This window comes from Aedes aegypti, chromosome 1 (assembly GCF_002204515.2).
Source record: "Aedes aegypti strain LVP_AGWG chromosome 1, AaegL5.0 Primary Assembly, whole genome shotgun sequence".
In the NCBI taxonomy this organism is placed as follows: Eukaryota; Metazoa; Arthropoda; class Insecta; order Diptera; family Culicidae; genus Aedes; species Aedes aegypti.
Window position 1 is genome coordinate 121,611,704 of NC_035107.1, and position 10,291 is coordinate 121,621,994.

At 38.9% G+C, this 10,291-nt stretch overlaps 1 protein-coding gene across 2 annotated transcripts in view; it reads left to right on the forward strand.

The window, feature by feature from the left end:
- LOC5567734 (sex determination protein fruitless) overlaps window positions 1-9,300 on the forward strand; it is a 781,499-nt gene extending 772,199 nt beyond the window's left edge. For both annotated transcript variants that reach the window (XM_021846479.1, XM_021846534.1), the window contains one exon: window positions 7,974-9,300. In XM_021846479.1, coding sequence (XP_021702171.1) covers window positions 7,974-8,380 — 407 coding nt within the window. In that variant the 3' untranslated portion in view covers window positions 8,381-9,300. The remainder of the gene's footprint in view (window positions 1-7,973) is intronic.
- Window positions 9,301-10,291: the final 991 nt, after the last annotated feature.

Sequence of the window (10,291 nt, forward strand, 5' to 3'; positions counted from 1 at the left end):
TCTAAAATTGAAAGGTTTCTTTAACTCGCAATAGGGTCCTAAAATTATAGATATAATCTTGTTTTTATTTATTTACACGAAAGAGCATGTTCTTGCAACTACTTTAGCAACGGAAAACAGACATAACACCAGAAATATTCTCATCGCACACCAATTTACCGGTCAATTCAAATATTAAGTGGTTGACCAACCGCTAACTAGTGATGCTCGAGTCGTTTTGTCGTCTGTCTGTGTAAGAAATTCAACAACAACATTCTTACCCATATGCGACAATGGCGGTTCCCTTATCTGTTCAAATTCCAGAAACACCTTTTTATTGCGTTCATCTGCAAACTGAGTGCACGTGTTGGCTCAAATATTAACTTTTCTCGCAGATTGTGATGAGTTATTGGATAATTAGACTTAAAGAGTTTCACTATATCGGGTACCCCCGTTGCTTTGACCGCTCTTAAGGCTCAAGAATCCATCATTCAATCATCAGCAATCCTCAAAAATGAAAAACCAGTTTTTTCGTCCAATTTTTAAGAAATTCTCATGAAAATCTATCATTTTATTATAGGTAGCAAGTGTAATGCAATGATAGATTTTCATGAACATTGCTTCACATTTGAGCAAAAAAACTGGGTTTGAAAATTTGTAAAATGATGATGGTTATTTTCCTCTTAAACGAAACACTTTTTAATTTGACCCCCGCTAATTTGAACATTGATCAAATTGAAAATAATTCAAACGTCATTTAGCTCATGGAACGTAATGAAGTGAAACGGGACGCATAATCAAAACAAACGAATGGTCAACTCAAGTTTTTTCGTTGTGCGTTGAGTGACAAGAAGTTCAAATTAAAAATGTACCGCATCGGTTTGCTTACCGTTCAAATTAGCGGGGGTACACGGTACATAAATCTCAAATGATGTAAAACTTGCTTAGTTATAGAAAACATCATGAAACATTTTTAGTTACGTTTGTTTTATGGGTGATTAAATTTTTGTGTAAAAGAAGGTTTCAGCTAAACGAATTGCTGAACTTTAGCAACAGCAATGGTTGTTCACATCCTCGCCCAAAACAATCAACCTAAACTTGACCGGCACAAGTTTTGTCAACCACGTAGCTTGTTCGTGCTGGCAGTTGTAATTCCCACTTCGCCGCATAGATAACAATTATATCTGCAAAATCCCCTCACACACTCGCCGAAGAAGGGCGCCATTTTCGTCCCCTGGCGAACCGCCGCCGGAAATCAATCCCAAAGTGCAGGAATCATTGTCGCAGTGGTCTTTTTTCCGTGTAGAACCAAACTGCACCCGCAATTGTTAAACGAAGCGAACGCGAGAAAAGAACTCACGTTCCTCTAGGACATCTCACGATATAAAAAGGGGACGACAACAAAACAATTAAGTCCTTGGGAAAATCTGCAAAGCTTAATCATAACCTCCAAAAAAAAAAAACAACGATGATAGAGGAACGAAGAAAAACACGGAAACGCTAGAGGAAAGCGATAATTATTGTAGCAAGAGAAAAGACGGAAAAGTTTTGTCAACCTCAAACTCCTCTTCCTGGATTAGTAGGGTAGCTGTTTCGTTGTTCATCCCCGGTTCCCATATTCGTTCTATCAGAAAAATGGGCGATTTGAAACGTCGTTTTATTCGGTGCTTCCTTGTTGGAAAGTCATCCTTCAGTTCTTAGCTATGCAGTAAAAAAAAGAACACTTGGATGATTTAGGAAGCGCTTACCCTACAGCGGCTAACTGCCAATGACAACGATTCGCCAAAAGTCTTTGCGGCTTGCGGCGGTCAGCGGAATCGAATTAGTATTCCGAAGATGTAATTGTTCATCGGGTCGGAAATCAACTGGTTAAAAGTCGTTTGAATTTCAATTGAAACCGATTCTGTCAAATCCGCCGCCATGTCTTTCGGCTAACCAGCCGTCTCAATGTTTGACATTTGACTCTTAAGGGCCACCCAACCATGGAAAACCAATGCAAACTCTTACCCGGCAATTTTAACCAAAATTTTCTTTCAACATTGCATAATATCCCGTTTATAAGCGAAAAATGTCCTATGTGATACTGTTAAATTAACGGCATTTGTCTGAGTAATGATAATGAAAAAATATGCCAAGCGCACTGTTTTTGGTTTGAATGTTATGTCAATGTGAAACACGTCGCCAAAATTGGCCGATAAAACTATTTGGCAAATTTTTATTCCGTTTGTGCGAAACATGAAGTTAGATGGTGCTAAGAAGAAATTGATGCATGTTTGTAAGTTTCTGTGAGATAGAGTCAAAAATTTAGGTTGAAAGTAATGAAAATGACATTGCTGGCAAGAGAAAACGAAGAAGGCGTCGAGTGAGCAAAGTGTCGTAAATTTAATAAGCTGTGAGTGTACACTACGGAAAGCGAAACAATTGGAAACTGTGTAAATGTAATTTTAAATAGTGGAAATAATGGAAGAATAAAAACCATTTGAGGAAACCGTACGTGCAATATTGACTAGTTATGATTATTTATAATGAAGGTAACAGGCACATACAAAACATTAGGAACAGATAAACAAAATACTTGGCTGAGAGTCAAGCTGGTCTACTCGTACCAACGGTAGGCAACTAAATGATCGGATCGTCATTTATGTTACCTTTTCAATGTTTTCCTTCCAAAAAATAAAAATGGGCAGTAATTGATGATAATTGTCGCAAAAAAAATGTAAACAAACCATGTGAAACCATTACATACTAATAAACCCAGTAAGTGAAGCAAAAGCTGCTAAACCAGATTAAGAAATAAAACAGCAACAGAGGTTTAACTTAAATTGAACGGAAAATGAAAAAAAAAAAAATGTTTTCTTAGTCGCTGTATTTTTACAAAGTTTATTGAGTAAATTAATTGCTATTTCTTTGATATTAATCAATACTTACCTGACCTTACATTTAATTGAAATTAATGTTATCGATTTAAGGTGATTATATTGAAATTGATGATTATTTTTAATAATCATTACTAAAATTATTTATATTACAATTAACGAAAGGAAAAAAGTATATTTTTTATTTCTATAGTTTGACGAATGTGTCGATGAAAAATTAATAAACATAGACAAAGCATCTACAGAAAAAAAAACTCTCCTGCATTTTGACCTATCCAATTCCGAATTTCAGTCGATTCCCATCATGTCAATGCAAGTGTTTGTCAACCAAGCAGTTTCAATGAATGCGCAGAAAATGCGCGAAGAAAATGCAAACGGATGTAATCGGATCCCAACAACCCGGCCTCAGCGGTTCACGATTTGTTCGACGGAATCAGCACGCATTATGGGAAACGGCCATAGGAGCCCATGAAGAATCATTTGTGTTCATCTTTCGAATGTTGTAGTGTGAGTGAGTGAACGATTCATCCTACCGTTATGAGTGACTTCATGTGTGTATGTGAACTGTTTGAGAATTTAAGGCGGAAATTTCTTTTCGGTTAGTTGCTTCAAAACTTCTCTAATGGCTTGGTGAAAAAAACGGATCACTGTTTAATAAATTGATAGAAAACGCATTCTGAATGTTCGGATGGATTTTTGCAAGCATTGCTCAAATGAAAAAAAAAACGGCTTTTTTCGCACTGCATTTGCACCCTTCGTCGTGAAGGGGACGATATGGGAATTGAAAATCTGTTGTAATATCCATATGAAGAGCAGACTAATTTACATATATGAATTGGGAGTGGAGATGACCCTCTGCACAACAAAGCCCGAGTGGAAAAGTGGACAAGCTGATGTCGATGTGCAGCATTGCAGTTGGCACAAGCCGACCATCCTTCCGGTTGGTCCCGCTATTCTGGTCCTCAATGACAATGACGACGACGACACGTTTTTGTGCAATGCACATCCAACAGTAGTGGAAACGAGAGAAATAATTTTATTATTTTTATTCAATTATTGACAATTGTATTCTCGAGAGAGGGAGGGTTACCCAGAAAATTGCTCTAGAACATGCTCAATGCGGTGTATAATGAAGGTTCTTCCGGCATGGATGGCCACTTGAGCCGGGATTGGAAATCTGCTGCCAGATGGAGTATAAGGTTTTTCCTACAAACTTTCAAGGATCTGATGTGATATTTATGATTTTTTAGCTTATATTTAAATCTAGGCACTATTTCTGATTCAAGATGTGAAATATTATATGTTTCTTGTAATCCAAATAGCTTACCATGTGTTCATTGCAAATGAATACTAGTAAATCTTGAGAAAATTTGACATTTTCTCAAGCTATCAGTACGGCAAATTTTTGGCTTTGATGGCTATGTTTGTCTGTTGATTGACGCCTAGCCAAATATTTCCACATTTGGCAAAGCGTGTACCGATAGGTTTAGCTTAAATACGCATAATTATTTAAGTTTGACAGAAAAACGATCCGATCTGATCGTTTTTATGACATACAACCAAGCATATGCCCGATTCAATCAGAAACCAATTTGTTGAGTTCATCTCATTTCCAACGTTTTATCTTTGGCTCTTGTCCAATAGGAACCCATGGGGCTCAAAACTCTAAGCTTATATACGATTATCTGAAAATGTTCTGGGTGTTATCATTGAAGCATTTGTTGCAATGAGCGTATTACTTTTTTCTGTATTGTTTACCATTTTTCGTTCCATTTCTTTGAGTATACAGCGATAGTTGTATTTTAAGCTGATATTTCATCTTTCATTCCAAAATATTATATTATAAAACAGAAACAAAACTTTGCTTGGTTTGACTTTTTCTGCTTGCTCGATACTATTCATTTTAAATTATATCAATCTCTTTCTCTCTATCTCTTGGTGAAAAAAAGTTCCAATCCATCAACAGTGAAAAAGTAACTGCATTACAGTATAATTGGCAAACTTCAGCGCTCACGATCCAAAAACAAATCCAAAGCACGAGCTCCTGAACAGATAAAATGATTGAACAACTCGCACAAAACAAATTTTTTGACGTACTCATCTCTTAATATTCTTATTCTCATCATTACTCTCATATTCTCTCTTTTTCTTATATAAAACTCTTTACCTTTTTGCCTTTCTTTTGCGTTGATTAAACAATATTAGGTTACGATCCAGTAAAGTATCTCTTTTTCTGCTAGCTAAGAATTTGTTCCATTGTTTTTTCAACCTTTTACTCATCACCAACTTTCTTTCAAAGCAGAATCTTTCCGAATCTTATCTCTTAACCCGTAATTATTCATCTCACGTAATATATTTAATGCAATTCAGTATTTTTTTTTCCGCTCGGTACTCTCACAATGTATGATCAAAAAGTTTATCAATCTCAAAGTTTCGTTACTTTTGGCCCTCCAGAAAAACGCTTTTCACATTAATAAGAAGAATTCGCTCGACAGTTAAACAACATCAGAATAAATAATCCAGTTCGAACGCAAAATAAAAAAACAAATGTCGGAAACCGACATCAAAGCAGAGATCCCTCGCTCTTCCCCAATATCTCTGCAAACAATAAACGACAAACAAAAACCAATCCTCCAAACTTAGCCAATCAACTACTGCCCTGCGTGTATGTGCGTGTGTCTCTGTCATTCTCTCCTGTTACACTTCCAGAGCTGAAGACGTACCGTATCGCGCAAATATTCGAGAAAGTGAACTCCCTGGACGAACGCAAGAAGTGTCTCCTCTGCGGGAAGATTGTCTGCAACGTACGGAACCACTACTATGTGCACTTTCCCGGCAAATACTCGTGCAGCCTCTGCTCGGCCGTCTATACCCGTAGTGACACGCTGCTGATGCACTGCCGTTCCAAACATCCGGAACTGAACGTGTGAAGATGGTAGCGAGACATTGACGCACTACTGCTCCTTGAGAGCACCTACAAGTTCACCCTTGACGACGGAATACCATCTTCCAGCAATGGACCTACCGAACGGACTAACTATTACGAACCCCTCTCGGCCCTGTCTAACTATTCTGCTTCACTGTTCACTTGAATCGATTTCCCTACGAAACTAAACTGTTGATGCGCCCCTCATACATTGAATTCACATATTCCCTCTACATTCCAAACTCTGCAACAATTTCATTCTTCGTTCTGATGTTTTAGTTTTCTTGTTTGTTTCGCTCATTTTCCTACCGAAGATTCTTGCACAGTTTTATTTAACGGTTCTCATCTTCTCCTTATAACGATCGAGATTACTGATTTTTTTCTTGTTACTGACATCTCTTACTCAAAAGAAGTGCAATCAATCCGCGAAAACAATCCGCCACTGTGAAGCGCCATCTATCTCTTATTAATGTGAACTAGCGTTTTTCTCAAGAACAAATACGAAAACTGTTCTCAAAAACCAAACACCAAAAATCTGATCAATTCGGATCGGTAACCGTTGAAAGCAAAAGCAAATCAGACCCAAAAGCTTAACTGAAAGAAAGATGGCGCTAGACCAGTTCAGTTGCCTTTCAAAGTGTACAGTAAGTAAAGACACCAACCAGTCACCAGTCGTCCTAAGCCTCCAACCAGAGCTGATGCAATTACTGCAATCAACATCAATGCGCCAAAACTCATCGTACTTTACTGTTTCAGTCCTTTTCACACACTCACAATTGCCGATCTTATTTTTTTGTTCGGATAGAATTTATTGTTTTGTTCATCATTTTCTTATAGTTTGCTCCAAACCTAGTAAACGGACTTGCAGAAAATCGTAGCATTGAATTCGAAAAGATCGTCTTTCGTTAACTATGCTGTAAAACGAACGTTTGTTTTAGCTAAACTTTGACTATTTTCTCTTAATCTTTCTCTTTTCTACCTTTATGCTCTTCTTTTGGAACTAACTCTTGCTCTTTTATCTAACTTTTTAGTACACAACGATATTTTAGTTTGGCTAATACTTTCAATTCTAATCTTTCTTCCTGAAATTCTACCAAAAATACCAAAAAACTCACATTTTACAGCATTTGCATTGAGACAAACGTGCATTGCGGATGACGTCTCTCTCCCATTATGCATTCTTTCCCGGAGGATTCCCGAATCCCCATCGAAGTAATCCGCATCAAGCATTTTGTTCGCTTTGTATTGATTTTGTGTTACTTTCGTTTCCATTCGTAACCAATCTAGAAACCATTCGACCCATCACGAAAAAAACATCAAACTGAATGAGAATTAAAAATGGCGTGGCACGTATTAGCAATCATATTCTTCCCCATCCTACGCATAGGCTCCCTCTATTTATGTTCCCGCAAAACTCCCCCCTATAATCACATCATTTGAACTGAAAACGTGGCGCACGCGATTGATTGTATCCTCTTTGTATCTGTACTCTTCATATGAAATCTGTTTTTGTTCTTCTCACTCCACCAGCCGGGGTGTCATTCAATCATTTTCATTTCAAACTCATCATAAGTTTAATTGAATTTAGTTTTTTCTCCTATATAATGTTCCGATCATAATCAAAGTTGCGGATTGCAACTAGCGCGGCTGAAAGAAGTCAACAAAAAATTAAATTATTTTTTGTTGCTAATTCCAAGGAAAAAAGCTTTCGATAATGAACTGTATTGGCTAGTGCGTCCGATTTATTGGCAAATTCAATCAGTGTTCAGAGTCCCGATCACTATTGGAAAACGCAGAGAAAAGCCTACTAGGATAATCAAACGCGAATTCATTATCCGTTCCGAGTAAGCGCCAGTAGGCAAATTAGCGTTAACGCGCGCCTGCTCTGATCACCACAAATTCATTTCTATCTTTTATTTTGTGTCTCTCCCCTTTTATTTATCCGTTTGTGCATCAACCTAAAAACCATTCAAGTCACCAATCCATATCCTTTAACCACCACAACCCAAGTAAAACTGTCTACTTGCTCTCTAGCTTCATCTACACCGCCTTCACAAACACACTCTTGTTCTACACTATGCATACACACCTACACACCCACCCACACGATCCTATTCTAGTAAGAGCTACGAGGGGCCCTTCATAAGTTTCTTTGCCCAATCGGTGTGTTTTTGTTCCTCTGTTGGTTGCAGGGCCGGGGGGAGGACAGTATGAGCACCATTTGTCCCGTCACGCCAGCAGCATTCTCACGTCCTGTCTCGTAACGTCACCCGATGGACCCAGCGGCGGCGGTGGCGGAGATCTGTCCCTTCATCCACACTTTTCGCCGCACCATCAGATGTCCTATCACAACATGTTCACTCCATCGCGGGAACCTGGGACGGCCTGGCGGTGCCGATCGTGCGGCAAGGAGGTCACCAACCGCTGGCATCACTTCCATTCGCACACACCGCAGCGCTCCGTGTGCCCGTACTGTCCAGCGTCCTACAGCCGAATAGATACGCTCCGGTCCCATCTCCGGTCCAAACACGCCGACCGGCTTACGGCACCCCCCACACCCAAGTTCGGCACGCCACCTAACTGCAAAATGCAGATGTAAAACCTTCAGATCATCCGGATAACTACAGGGAACAAGGCGACACCTATCGATCATCGCCAAGAATACGTGTAGGCAGGGCTGTCACGCCCACTACTTAGGGGCAACCTGCGACAACACGCACTGTTTGATGGTTCACCACATACACACACCTAAACACACTACGTATATGTTTGACGTCAGTATAATCAAAAGAAGAGCTGAAGAAGAAGAAGAAGAAGAGAAGAAGCAAAAAACCGTATCGTTTAAATGTCCAGCTGTGGAGCCTAGCTTAACGATGCCATAAGAAATTATTATTTCCAAGTCAAGTTCCTAATTAAGGCTTTTAGTTGTAAAACAATACAAAAACCTAAAGCGATCTATCTAAGACACACTGTACGGTTCGGGCCGGGACCAAATGCGGGCCGAACCATCCCGTTGGTCAATGTTTGTTGTGTTACCAAATATCCCAGAGCTGTGAGCGCGGTAAGTCAATATCTGCAAACTCTACTAGAAAACAGAGCAGAATCCTCATGCGGAAAAACGTGAATTGTGCCGCAAAACCTAAACTACTATGCCTAAAGTGATGCACGAACATTAGGTCCTTCCCCTCGACAATGCTGTTGAACAACGGTAACCTATTGAAGACCTACATTAGTTTGAGATTCACAGAACAATAGTGAAGTTTCCAGAAAAGCACTAACGTTTTTCAAAGTTTCCCTAGATACGTATCCGTATTAGTTCTACTTCAACCAACCATATGCATTCTTTCATATTGATTTCATTGTATTTTTGTTTTCATCCTTCAAGAGCTAGAGAGAGAAAGGTCTGTATCGAGCGGGCAGAAAGTCCGGTCACGACGAATAAGTCATGCTGTTTCAATCCAAATAGTGAAAAATAAGAGCAAAGCTGTTAGAATGTTGTATTATAAATTGCATTGCTAACTGGACCCTCTATAAGTGCGGAAACGTGAGAGAAAATACGGGATCAGTATGATGTCTTTATCGCACTTATGCGTCATTTGCGGTAGTGCCGTTTTTACTTATTTTATTGCATTAGCCACAGAACCGACACTGCCAATCGACGTATTGGCTTGTTGGTACACGGAACAATTGAAAAGAGCGTTCAAATTACTTTAAACTCATGAAATATCACTAAAATTGCTAAAACGGTTCTTGCTTGTACCAATAGTTGCGGTAGAGTGTTTCTATAGAGGAGGATCCCATAAGAAAACAACGGATACCGCAACTATAGGAACACAAATTAAAAATATACCGCAACTAAAGGAATTGTGTACCGATAGTGGAGGTATTATTTTTCACTGACATGCCATGGATTACTGCGATGAAATCATTTTTCTCATTAAGTCCATAGTCGTTACATCCCGTTACAACATTAACATGCTAACATGTGGAAAGAATACTGATACTTTTTCAGCTAAGTCAGTGCAAATCCAACTGATTTTCTTTAGTTCGAAATCGTGAGGTGACTTTACAACAATCATCAACGACGCGTACAAATTTCAAAGACGGCCTGCTTCGCCTTAACGATCAACGCTAAGTCATCGTAATCATCGTCATCATCGAAACTTGAAAAGCAGTTTTTCTGTTCAAATCTAAACATTATTCGATGGAAATGTGTTCACTGTGTTTCGGTAGGGGAACAGAATACAGTAACCACATTTTCCTGTAAATTTTCTTGATTTTGAACGAAAAACTGCTTTTGAAAATTCCGAAATCAATGACGAATCCTGCCCCCTTAACCCTCTCTTTCCCATGGTAGCACAGGTGATCCACCGATTTTCAACGAACGCGGGCTAAACCGAATTGGTACGAGTAGCTCAATAATAATTGGAATAAATTTATACGCTCATTTGTCTCATCAAACATCGAAATAAGTGATCTAAGGGTCAAACTATTGAAAAACAATCGACTA